Source organism: Trachurus japonicus, chromosome 7 (assembly GCF_045865225.1).
Source record: "Trachurus japonicus isolate A0001 chromosome 7, Traja_1.0".
Classification (NCBI taxonomy): Eukaryota; Metazoa; Chordata; class Actinopteri; order Carangiformes; family Carangidae; genus Trachurus; species Trachurus japonicus.
In genome coordinates this window covers 31,326,745-31,340,518 of record NC_140913.1, presented here as the reverse complement: position 1 = coordinate 31,340,518, position 13,774 = coordinate 31,326,745, and the positions used below count along the sequence as shown (strand labels likewise).

At 40.7% G+C, this 13,774-nt stretch overlaps 1 protein-coding gene across 1 annotated transcript; it reads right to left on the bottom strand.

The window, feature by feature from the left end:
* Positions 1-1,377: 1,377 nt before the first annotated feature.
* Positions 1,378-12,886, bottom strand: nt5dc2 (5'-nucleotidase domain containing 2). Its single transcript, XM_085782842.1, has 14 exons — positions 12,478-12,886; positions 10,336-10,520; positions 10,179-10,253; positions 10,041-10,096; positions 8,843-8,936; positions 7,887-8,015; positions 6,194-6,254; positions 5,998-6,100; positions 5,813-5,914; positions 5,604-5,685; positions 5,329-5,415; positions 4,118-4,258; positions 3,561-3,625; positions 1,378-2,011 (listed from the first exon to the last, which is right to left on the bottom strand). The coding sequence occupies exons 1-14, from the start codon at positions 12,839-12,841 to the stop codon at positions 1,750-1,752; spliced, it is 1,806 nt and encodes a 601-aa protein (XP_085638968.1). The 5' UTR covers positions 12,842-12,886; the 3' UTR covers positions 1,378-1,749.
* Between the last annotated feature and the right edge of the window lie 888 nt (positions 12,887-13,774).

The following is a 13,774-nucleotide window of genomic DNA, read 5'->3' as shown; positions in this document are numbered from 1 at the left end:
ATCTATCTATCTATCTTACCTGTCTTGTTTATTTGTCCTAAACAGCCAACAGCGCGAATTACTGCTTACTTAACTGTTAGTAAATCATAATTTTAAGGGTCTTGGGTATGTAATGTCTACTCATGTTATCTTTCGCCTCCCTCCGACCCTCCCAGATCCCCAATTCTTCTCACCATCTTCCTTTTCTCCCAATGTATGGGACTACTTTATGCATGATTAAATGATATGGATGAATATCAAAATATGAAGCCCTAAGATTGGGGAGGTCATTTTTTTTTAAAGCGTCTTTGTAAGAAGAAACTACTCATTCATTTGCATCATAGTGGAGGAGACCAGAGATGGAAGATGTAGTCAGAAATATATTTGTCAAACATTATTTGTTCCACCATTACAATCATTTCTTTTTAATCTAAAATGTGAAGTCTAAAAATACATTTGTTCATTTTTTAAAATAATTTAGGGTGTTTTTATTGGGGGGATTCATGTCTGCACCCATGTACAGAGTGAGCGACATGTGTCACGTACGCAGAAACATGTTGGATTTTAATTAAAAAAAGAAAAAAAAGCAATACGTTTTGCCTAAATAAATATCTTCAGGAAATAAGCACGTGCTTAAGAACTACAAACCAATCCTTCCTTTACGTTTGAACTACAAACAAGATGTCACCAGTTACTTTGTCCACCTGTCTTATTTTTGTATCCAGCCACGTGTAATCATGTTGCAGGTAACTGTGAGGTGAAGACGCACAAACACAACAAGGAGCTCGACTCGCCCAACAACAAAGAACTTTCTGCTCCAGTGGCTTCGTGCATCGAGAGACGAGAGCAGTGTGTTTTTATGAATGAGCTTAATCAACTGAAACGCGCGTGTAACAGCCAACGTGGATCAACAACAACGCTAAAGTACAACCGATGCCCTGCGCGGGACACCTCAACACAACTTTACACATACGATACTTTCTGTCACACACACACACACACACACATCTACAGCACAATCACAATCATTTCCACCACAGTAGTGAGTGACCAACCCCCGTCATGAACCGCGTGCATAGAGAGAGAGTACAGTACCTCGGCTGTGGTCTTCAGTCGGCCGCTGCAAGTGAATGAGTTTGTGATGCTGAGTAGAGTGGTGATAAAAGGATGCTGTGCTGCCTAGCAACCAAACCCCCAATGAAATAAATGGAAGGAAATGTGACTAGGGGAGAATATGTACAATTCATTAGATGTACTTAATTAATCAAAGCTTTGTCTCCTCGCTGATTCCAGTGATGATTCAGTGATGTGGATGTAACTTGAATATAACTTTAATATGAAAATGTGATGTCTACAGACAGTACAAGAGGGTTAATGAGAGATCAACACGGCTTCATGTCAGATTTTACTTCTTTATTTGGTGTATTTGTGCGACGGTAGCTTGTTATTGCTCAGCAGTTCCACATAACACTTAGACTGAGGGAGAAATCGGTATCTGTCAGTCTGGTACCACAACATGTCTAACTGAATCGCCTGTTGTTCTCCAAGCAGCAGCTAATTCTACAGCACCCTCTAGTGAATTCACTGGGTAAGTGGGTCACTATGTGGAACGGGATTGCTTTGCCCTGTGGGGAGGAAGATGCTGAGGACTCCCTCTTGACTACAAAGAAACCCTGTTACATGAGGCAAATCCTCAATCTTCGTCAAGTGTTCACCAGGCCTTAAAATAGGAAATCCTATCAGAGGAGGAGGAGAAAGCGCGGGCGGCTCTCATCGGATGTGAGACATGTCCTCCAGATAAGGTGTCTTCATGCACCCTGTGCAAAGCTGGTCCATCCACAGAGGAGCCTCGTGCTGCAGCGGGGTGCGGCGGGGGTAGAAGGTGTACGAGAGGTCGTAGTTCAAAAGGCAGCTGAGCGAGGCCATGTAGATGTCTGAGAAACGACACAGACGTCTGGAGAAGTAGGTCGGGTTGTGGCAAGTCCTGAAGATGCTGCCGAACTGAGGGTTGAACAGGTTCTTTGTTATCACCCTGGAAAGAAAGATTTAAGGGGTTAAAGTTAATAGGATGTGAGGAATGTAGGGTTGCAAAAATCCGGGAAACAGGGAAATAATATAGTTGGGCATAATCTATTCTACAAATATATTGTAGCATAATCTTTGCTAAAACAACCAGATTTAATGCAAGTACACTTGAATATCTATGCTATTCCTCAATCACATGCACACAGCACACTGCTTTCTTTTTTTTATTTGGGGGGGGTTGTAATATTTTATTCAACATTCATCATGTTTTTGTTCAGTAAAAGCATTGATTGTTCATACAAGAATCAAAACTTGATAAAGTTTTACTCACACATACATCTGTTGAAATGTCATGTTTTTTTAATTGTATTATTTTGCATGGATGTCTGATCATGACAAAACAAAATATTAACATTTATGTTTGGATATGATACCATTTGTTTAAATTCCCCCCAATTTCCAGTTACTTCCCATAAATTCACAATAATTCCCATAATTCCCATGGAAAGTTTCCAATTTGGAATATTTCCAAAATTCCCCAGCTTCAGATCTTTTAGTTACGTAACAGTAGCAAAAACATAAAAGTAACAAGTTATGTGATGGTTTCAAAACTAAATACTGCAGGCAGAACGGCCTCTGAATACATGATGATGCATTAACATGTAAACTGCATTTTAATGTTGCAGATGGATGTGGAATTAATTCTGTTTAATGTGTACATATGAGTTATTTAATTTACTGCAGCAGCATTAATACTTTATTATATATGCCTCTTAGGCATGTAATGTAACTATGGCTGTCAAATAAATAAAAGAGGAGTAGAAGTATAAAACACCAAAGTAACAAGTGCTTGAGTAAACTACTGTACAGCCACCTCGGAGCGTACTTGCGTCAATAAATGCACCACGGTCACTGGGTTCATAGTCTGGTGCTTTAGACCGAGTGAGGGATTAAGAAAATAGCTGTGTGCCTTTTCGACCTCCACCAGCTTTGGCTGACGTGATGGTCAACGTGAACTCGTGTGGAGGAATGAAAGAAAAGATGAAGGTCATGTTGGACATTTGAATTCCTCCTGCCTCAGAGAGGTCACAACATTGGCTGATCTTGCAGAGAGAGAAGAAATCTAACAGATGAAAACATGGCCGACGAGGGCAACGCTGCTTTTACTAAAACAGACTCCTGAACCTAAGTGTTTTTACAGCTCTCTGGGTGGAAATAAAACTATATGGTTGGTGTTGGTGCCTTTGTGTAAAAAAAAAAGTGCCGCCACAAGAGGGAGATCAAATTAATGACCTCCCCCCTGGGAGAGTTAAACATGGGAGATAATGGATCTGAAGTTTTTCCAGTAAAAACATGCAACCCATAATGCATTTTAATGAAGTCTTTAGCTAATCAGGGTAATTGTCTGTCGTCACGCACTGACTCAGAACAATGGATCCTCCTTAATCCCGTGAAGCAACATGTGTCGTGACAAATTTTCTCACTAACACGTTCATGTGAAGTCAGAGCTGAGCAGTGATTCATTAAGTCGAACTAAGGGACCTCAGGACACTCACCTGAGTTCTTCTCTTTCTTTCTGCCATTCCTGAAAAACTTGTTTAGAGTCTAGGTCCCGATGTGTCTGAGATAAGGAAGAAAACAAAACTATGAACACACAAAATAAAATAGGAGACCTAACATTATATTACCCAAATATGAATAAAGAATAATCCGATACTGAAGAGTGAAATTATCGTTTTTACTGCATTTCTGAGCTTCTTCTTCCAGTCACATGACCCATGACAGAGCCAACACTGGCTTGTCAACAGAAGTTGCATGAACTCACAGGCGGATTGGTAAATAGACATTTTTGGCATCCTGTTGTGTCATCATCATGTCATCATTGCAGTAAAGCAACAGATTACAAATCGCTGGAGTCGAGCACCACAGCAGATTTTCTAATTTACTGTCACTTCATTTAACAATCTGAGGTTTACCAGGCATTTGTGTCCTTTTACCCTGAATATATTTGGAGTTGATTAAGACTCTGACTTTTTGCTGTGTCATCATTGGTATTGCACATGTCCAGAAAATAGAGTGAATGCTCCAAACAAGCTTGACCCGCCTGCCTCACCTGTAGTCGCTCCATCAGGCCGGTCAGCGCCTGCAGCCAGGTGAGGTTCACGGCGTACCGGCCCGTGCTCACCACTTTGGTTTCCTGCTCCAGCTCGGGCACAATGGCCGCCGTCCGCCAGCCGTGTCGCAACATCAGGTCCTGCAACACATGCAGGGTTAAAATGTGTTTACATGCACTGAAGTAACCAGGTTACAGTTGGTCAACTTTCTCCACCGAAGACAAAACCCAATTTCCCCAGAAAATTTTCAATCACACGGTTGACCAAGTTTCTAACAGGCTGATTACAAATCTGCATATGCAACAACTTATATATGCAATATGTCATCTCTACAGTCAAAATAAGTCAGCCTCGTATTGATCTGCTGCATGTATAACTGGGTTTACAGTTACCAGGTTATATGGTGTGTGAAATGTACAGATAACAGCAAAATAATACCGAGGGGTTTAATCCACAGCAACATACAGCTGGTTTCTAAGGTGAGATGCATAAACACTGAGCACTAGGCTGCATTATTCATATTTAATGTGTTGAAGGAGAAACATCAGATCCACTGAGCAGGAAAACATTTCATCACCGAGCATATTAGATTTCATCATGAGGGAAACAGTTAGTTGCTTATCTGTAACACACGTAACCATTCTATTAGAATTTATTGTTAGTGAAGCTTTATATGTGCATATTTACATCTAATTGTCTAACTCTGTTTCAACTGATTTGCATTGTGTTGTTAAATGTCTTTCTGATGCATTTCTTGCTTCATGTAAACACCTTGGTGTCAGTGCTGCACTAACACAGCCGTCTTGCTGAGACAGACAAAAGAAAACTTAAAGCATGAAGGTGTTAATTAGTGTTTTTTCATTCTGCATTACTGAACTGAACCAGCATCAGTCTGTCTGTACTGCCACCTAGTGTTTGACATTTTCCCTCTGCAGCCCCACCCAAAAACCACAATGGAAATTTTCAGATTGTGCAATAGGTGGAGACAGTGTGCATGTGCATGTGCATTTCTTTGTGTTTAATTTAAGTTACCACTGAACTGGAGTTCATGTTATATTATATAATGAGAAACTCCTTCTTGGGGTAAAATACTGAGGACACTGGAAAAGTAAAGTGCATAGAAAAATCTTTCTTACCAAAAATACAAGCTGTTACATAATGTGGTTCATTAAACCAGTGATTCATGGTGATGACATTCTCTGATACTTACAGCCAAGTCGCTATAAAGATGGTCTCCAAAGTAAAGAACTTTTGATCCTCGCCAGCCCGTCAGTCTGAGAAAGTCGAACAGGTTTCCCTGCAGCACAGAAGAAAACCAAAGATCAGCCACTTCACTCATTAGTTCATTAAGACGTAGAACACACAACAAGTAAAGACATGCGACATTTGCTACGTGTAAGAACGCAGCCATCACTCAGAGAGAGACAAAAGCCTGAGGATTAAAGGTCAAGGGAGGAGTCAGACAGGAGCTAATGGAAGACAGACCTGTTTGTAAATCTTCCCTTTGTCCAAACTGTTTATCTTTTCCCATCGAAGGTCTCCGTTACCATCCAGGAGCCTGAAAGGTCTGTAAGAGAAATAACTTCAGATATCCTTTTCAAAGTCTAAAAGCTCAAGTAAACATATCAAGTTTGACGTTTTGATTCCAAATTCAGTTCTTTATCAGTGTCTGTTTCCCTGAAACATTTACTCACTTGATACAGTCAGTGAAGAAGTGAGGTTTATCCGCCTGTACGATGACAACATCAAAGAATTCCCTCCAGTTTTTTCCCACCATGTGAATCATCCCTTTATCCCTGTGGAGATGGGGAAAAGCACACATTAGTAAAACAGACCCTGAACTGTTTACTTACGGAGTGGCCTCAGATAGACAACTTACACAAAGCTGAAGGGGCTGTTAGTGATGAGGAAGAGTTTCTTTCCCTGATTGACCAGTCGATGTAAAACAGCGTCTGTCTCTTCTCCTCTGAGAATGAAATTATCTGTGAAGAAAAGGAAGGAACTCTTTAAGATAACGTCTCTGAGTGTGTGTCCATATTTCTGAGTTGAAAAGTGATAAGACACTGATTTCTTACCCAAATCTTGCATGACCCATTTGTACATGTAGCCTTTAAGATGGACCATGCCAATGGCTTCCTGTGGATTGCATAAGTGTTAGATTTTCGCAGCAAATCAATGTTATTCAACAACGTTTATCATCCAGATTATTTCCTGCTGACAGACGGCTCCAAACCAGCGTCACTCTGAGATAAATGCTACACTCTGTGACAATCCTGACGTTCCAGATGTTACGTGGTGCGGTGAAGCAGAAGGAACACTTCAGTGTTGGGGAGTGACTAGTTACATTTATCAGGATGATGCAACAGAATTACAAAATAAATTGTGGACTGTTAGTTACTGAGAAAATGTATAATAAATTGTGTTAATATGTAGTAGAGAAGTCACAATTATAAATTTTCTTGGTACGATTATTGTCAAAGAAATAATCACGGTACTACGATTATCACGATTATTATGCATTAATTAATTTCACAACACTATGAATATGTAAAATGCTCAAATATAGTCAAAATATAATTACATTACTCATTGTTTACACAAAACATTTACAGTATCTATTAATACAGGACCAATTATGAATCCCCCAGGAGAAATGTTTGAAATATTCAGGTCATAAATTGTCATCTATACCAAATATTTATGTTTATTTTAATCTTTTATGTTTGGTTTTGTTTTGCTTTTTTTTTTTTTATAACAAATGACACGCTAACATCTAAATTCCTACCAATTCAACATTACGTTAGTTAAGTGGACCAGTATCTGTGCATTTATCTTTAGTTTGGTGCACATCTGCAGATATGGTTCCAACATAATCAGTATTTAGGAATCTTTACAATTAATTAATTGTGGCGTTTAATACCACGATTAATTGTAGAAACAAGTAATCGTGACATCCCTATAACATTCACTCTGTTGCTTTGCATCTACCTGCTGTGCAGGAACAACTTCTTTTGTTATGTCTGCAGACAGACTGGTGATGGGTTTGAGATCTAATAACACTCACTGTTCACGCCCGGCTTTACTGTGCGTGTCTTGAGTGATCAGGATTCACTTCCACATTTCTTATGCAAACAAACATGAATGCATGGCTGTTCTTAGCCAGATGACAAAGTGTTTGTCAGGGTCTCTGCAGGTTTCACCAGCTCAAATTTAAGACTTTTTAAGACCATTATGGATGAAATTTAAGACCTATCATGACAAATAAAAAACATACAAAAGAAATGCGGAAATTAGAAATTGATTGCAATATATAAGTTGCGTGTTAGGCTTTTATTACATGTTAATTTGGGTTGTGAATTGTTTGCGCCATCAGCAACAGCTCCAGAAAACTGAATTAACAGTGCTGAAAAGTAACTGACTGCAACAAATGATTTAGTTATTAGAATAGTTACAATACAGATATTATTTTTAACAAGGTAAGTGGTCATCTGTAACCTATTATATTTCAAAAGTAAGCTTCCCAGCACTGCACTCAGCTGAGCCAGGTAACTGGAGACCTCAGCACCTTGACAGGAGACACTCATTGTTCTCAGTCCACTATGAGGTTCTAACTGAGCTCAGCAGATTCCTGAGTCTCCAGCTGAAGAATCACAGACTGTGAAAACTGTGCAGTGAATCGGGTCTGTGTGTTTCTCAGTGTGAGGACAGAACTAAAACAACATGAGGGTAACATTAAACACTGCCAGAGCCCGGCGGGGGCACACTCACCGAGACGTCTTTGAAGAGGTGAACTGGATCATATTCTATGCCATTGGTGATGAAAAAATCGTTCGCCACAGCCAAGAGAGTCATCTCCGGGATGGAGAAGATGTCCATGAACTGCTTCACCTTCGGCCCCTGTGACAGACAATATGTTTTAATACTTGATAATTACTGCTTTTCTCCAAGGGGATGCAGTGTGTGTGTATATTTAAGACTTACTGTGCCTCTCTGCTATTTTTAATGACTTCTTAATCACATTTAAACCCATTTTCAAAACCACCTCTACCCACTGGGAGGCTTCACTGACATGGAGCCAAATCCCCACATCAAATTAAAGACACAACAAAACTATTTTCAATGGGACTGCTTCAAGGGGGATTAGAAGATGGATGGAGAGGCAAACTTCCTGCTGCAGGAAAACACTTACAAGACCCGATGAATCAAAACCATTATGTTCAAAACAACAGACCCCAAACCGCTCCTAATTAAGAAACAGGCCAGATTAGTCCTTGTGACTGTCAGACTCAATAGAGACCTTTTCTTTTCCTGATTGATTGGGTACAACTTGTAAAAAGTCAGGACTTAAAAACAAACGGGTTTGTCGAACACAGAGTTCTTATGTTCGGCTTTGTATAGGCTGGAACACGTCCATCTGATTCAAAGCAACAAGGGAACACGAGATTACAAAATTCAGCATTGGGATTTATATAATAGAAAAAGCCAAGAGAAGCTTGACATTTGAAATCTCTGTGGACGGTTACAGATTTAATCCGGAGCTACATCCCTGTTTGAGAGTGTCCAGATGAGATTACAACAGATGTGCTGGGCCCTCGGTGTTAAGAGGTTATTTCTCATCAGTGCCAAGCCGATACCAAACATTCAGAAAACATGATCTAGAGAGCAACTGTGATCAAATTCAGACAGCACTCTCCAACCAAAAACATAAAACCCATCTTCCTCACCTTTCCATAGAAGCCACTGTCCTGCTGCAGGGGGACATGGAAAGTCCCCCCAAAGAGCTCAAGAACCTCATCATCTGGCACCGGGCTCAAACCCCTGGGAACATCAAACATGAAGGTAAAACTTATAAGACAATGCAAATACAGTGGAAACCGCTTATAGTGATCATATATATATATCAACCGCTTATATGGATCAAAAGGCTTGGGAGAGAATCATTTCTATACAAATGCTGTTTAAATAATTTGTTTATAGTAATCAAGAAATCTGCTTTCAGTATAGTGTTCATTTTTGGTCATTTTATGAATGAAAACATGTGCAAAAACAATTTTAAAGGTACACTGTGTAGGATATCGCAAGCAACTCAATCATATTTTTCATGCTGCATTCACGTGAAATTGGGCAGACGGACAACAGCCGCTGCACGTTAACGGCATAAACAAGCCTCTATGTAAACAAGTGGTCCGTCAGCACCAGGCAAAACAATACACGTGACAATATGTTGTCATGGCGATGTCGTATTGTTTACCTGACCCATGTTTTACGGCTTTCCCTCGACTTCTGTGACTAAAATGACATCTAGTTTGTTACCGACGGCCGTCTGCCCGACTGCAGGTGAATGCAGCATCAGTGTAACGCTCCATTCCTCCTCACTGTGTTACCGCGGTGACTTTTCACAGATGCCACCTCGACCTGCCACCTCGACCACTGAACGTAAAAACATGGCGACACGACATGGCAGCCAGCACCGAGCTTACCCGCTCCATGTAGATATGAATGATATGAACGGCTAATTCAGAGTTTACCGGAACACTTCAGTTTGTTGATGGGGGGGATTACTGATTAATGAGAAACAGACTTTTGAACCAAAAAACTAATTACTAATAGGCTACATTAATTAATGTGTTTCCTAATCCTAAATAATGCATAATAATGATTGTTAATATATCTGTAAACAGTACTGTGTACTAACTAACGTTAATTAAGGGACCCTTATTGTAAAGTGTGTCAACCGCTTATAGTGCTCACATTGACTCTGGACCCACGTGATCGCTATAAACGGTTTCCACTGTAGTGATTTTGCTTTCAGCAGCAGCTATGTAGTAGATAAAGAAGCTGGATAAAATGAATGTGTCGTACAGTATATGGGTGAAAACTAGCAAATAAAAGTTATGGTACACAGCAACATCGTCCTCTTACCGATACACTGTTCCTGACTGAATGTAATGGAAGGCATCTATCTTCATTAGAAGACCCTGAAAAGAGCATTTTGAGTTGAATGGATATGTGAACACACCACTTCCCACAATGCAACGTTTTTGATCTCGAGGAATTTACCTTCTGGATGTCATAGTGAAGACCACGAGCTGCAAAGTTGGGGATGTAATCGTATTTGCTGATTTCCTCTGGGTACTGTCGGACCGGAGGAAAAAGTATGTGAAATCATCAGAATCTAAAAGCAAATGTTACGTCAACAAACTAGTGCAACACTCACCTTGAAGTGTTCGATGAGGAAGTTCCTGGCCGTGTTGTAGATCATGGTGTTGAGTGCGTTTGAGTACATGGCCAGGGTGTAGTCGTAGTCAAAGCCGTAGATGTCCACTTCAGCCAGGTTGACCTCATTGTTGGCATAGATGGTTGAGGAGTTGAGGGAGTTACAAGCACCTGGTGGGATCAGGTCTGATCCGAGAGGGGGGAACACACAGGGGAAATCCTTGTTCAAATGAAGCCATTACAATGCAAATACAGGTCACACACAGACACCAGTGACTAAGCGAAATAAGCAAGAGAAAAGTTTCCTTCAAGGGGAAGATAGGATTAAGCCACTCACATGTCTGACTCATGTTTTAATGACGCAAAAATCAGCGTTATGAGGAAACCTGCTGATTATGCACTTTTGCAGGGAGGAAAAGAAGTAACACTACCGCTGTTTTCAATCTAGTGAGGCTGGCAAGCTCACCGGAGGTTGCATAATGCGTGCTCCTACGTTGTTAACTGACTCTGCACTGAACTGAGTTGATCTAAAGAGAACATTTTGTCTTTAATCAATGTATTTAATATACTGCACAGCTGAATGGGAAGCAGAAAATGAATTGACCTCATGTAGCTGAGGTTATTTTCGTTATTTATAAGCCAGTATTTTGATAACAGTCACACAGCTAACACATTGGGACACAGATTAAACAAACAGTCCACAATCTGTGTCCGAAGCGGTCTCTAATACCCCGTCTGGGAAATGAGAGCAGTGCTGTGTCAGTGTCTATAGGGGAAAGTGGGGCACGGCCTTTTGCTCTGGGACTGTTCAATAAAGGCTGCAGCTGGACGTGCACAAACCAACCGACCCTGTGACGAGTTTCCCTGTTGCTGGAAATACCTCTGTTTCCATGCATGAGTCACATTTCTAAAGCTCAGACCTATGAAATGACTTGTCTGACTGTAAGTACAAGACCAGCTCCGATTAAAACCCATTAGGTGGAGAATTCCTGCGTTGCACTGAGTCAATAAAAAACTTTGTGTGAATTTTGAAGAAGAAAAGTGCATGATTAAAGGAGGGAATGCATCTGCAAAACAACCAATGGTACACATTTTCAGTAGACATGCTGCACTTTTACCTCCACTGCATGTCTGACATTTACAGATCAGATCGTAATTTTACATTAAAAACACATGTTGAGTTTACAAATCATGATGCATTGTCCTATATTTAACAGCCCAACAGTGCTGAAAGGAGCTATATGAACTCCTCAACCAGCTGCAACATTAACATGTAATAATAAGTAATAATAAAATTATTACCAATAATAAAATACATCATAACAGCTTTGCATGCTGAAACTTTTTCTTGACACTTTCTCTTCATTTCACCCTGTGTTGCGGTTTTGCTTTTGCACTTCCAGTTCTGAGATGAAGGGCATGGCCTTGTTTACAAAGAAGTACTGGCTCATACACAACTCAGAAATCATTGCAATGCCAATTATTCAATGAGCAGCTGGTAACATAAATATTTATATTTAACTTAAGACTGTTGTTAAGTTTGTTTAAATAAATAAAAAAGTCATTTATTTTCCACGCTTCGTTTGGCTGGAAACTATCAATTATGCTAATAATGGTGTGCAAACAACTAAAAAACACGGCAACTCTCTGTCAAAGTTACATGACATTTTACTGACGGTAACCATGTGAACTGGTTACCATGTGAACTGGTTACCATGACATTTTTTAGAATTAGGAACCGTGTATCCTGTAAGCTAGTTGTTGTTGTTGTTGTTGTTAGCTAACGGTAGTTCGGTCGTCGTGGTTGTTGTTGTTGTTGTTGTTGTTGTTGTTGAATTAAAATTGCTCACTTTAACCGTAAATTTATCGCAGAGGAACCAAGTGCATTAGAGTGTCATCTGCTTGATTTGTCGACTTAGGTGAAGATAAAACTTCCCAAATGAACAAAAATATATTTTTTTTTTTTACTAACGGCTGAACAGCACCGCGGATGCTGCTGCGGTGCTGGTGCTGGTGACGTGGATGGATGGCCGCACACAACGCTGCTTTTCTGGGGAGACTCAGGGACAATAGGAGTATGTTTGTGTGTTTGTGTGCGTGTGCGTGTGTGTTGGGTAGGGGGGTTGGCTGGATCTCTGCTTACCGTGCACCAGCCGTTTCATGTCACTGTACCGACTCCATAGGAAGGATTTCTGGTCCAAAGGAGCAGCGTTGGAGGTGTATGACCGTCTCCTTACACCGGTTACACCACGAGTGCCCACAGGCTCCTTGGTCCTTTTCTTATCTGCAGCCGCTAGTCTCTGAGGAGCCTCGCTGTCCACCCTGTCCGAGTCCGAGCAGCAACTTTGTTCTGTAGTGTTTTCACGGCCCTGCTGTCGCGCCCCTGGCTCCTTGCTGCTGGTGGTAGAAAGTCTGTTAACTTTGGTGGCTCTGGAAACAGGAGGTGTCCTGCTTCCAGTTGTCCACAGTGTGCGGGTCAAAGCTGTCCCCACTGTCTTCAGAGACATGGCTGCTGCTGCATAAGGTAAACACGACTGAAAACTACTGCTGCAGATGCTATGCAGGTTGCTGGGTCTGGTGGTGGTCAGCACATGAAAAACATGCCCAAGTCTTCACCGAGGCCACGCCCCCATGTGCCAATGTGGGCGGGGCTTCAGCTCCTGCAGCCAATCGCAATCCAATCTGTGCTCATAACAAACACCCATTCACATGGGACGTGAGTGTTTTCTTTATGTTTTGTACTAATTACATTCAAGAACTTCCTTTACAGCCGCCCTAAACTACTGTTTAGTTTAGATTTGAGTTTGTTTGCATCTAAGTAGACCCACATACTGATCTTTCCCCATGTAGAAGTAGCGATAACACAAAACACACAAAAAAAAGAGCAACAAGAAGAAAAAGTAGATAAGGTAAAAGTCAAATACAAAGGAAAATTGACTTTCCCCTCCCTTCTTTAAAATTAATGACATGGTTTCCTGTCTTGGTGAAACTTGATACAGTAGTGGGTCTGGGGACTTGCAGAGCATTGTGTCTAGTAGTGTGTCAGGATTATTCTGTATTGTGTTGTTTTGCTTAATCCCGAGTTTAATTTTCTTTCCTAGGTCTCCTTGACTTCGCTGTCTTCATGTTACACCAACTTGATTCCTGGCACTCAATCTATTTATGGATGTTCCATTCACTGAGCTATACTGTGGCATTTTACTCTACATTTTGTGGAAAAGCAAAACTCTTAAAACATGATTTCTCTCAATGCTATATTATTGTGACATTAACATGTAAGAACTGCCTCACTTGGCTGAGACCTCTTGATGCTGTTTATCTCTTTGAAATTAGATTAGAACCTCCAAATCTTACAACACACACAACTTCACTGGCCTTCTGTATGTGTGTAAACACATGAATCATGACCCTTTGTCTGTAAATGTTTTTTCTAAATTGAC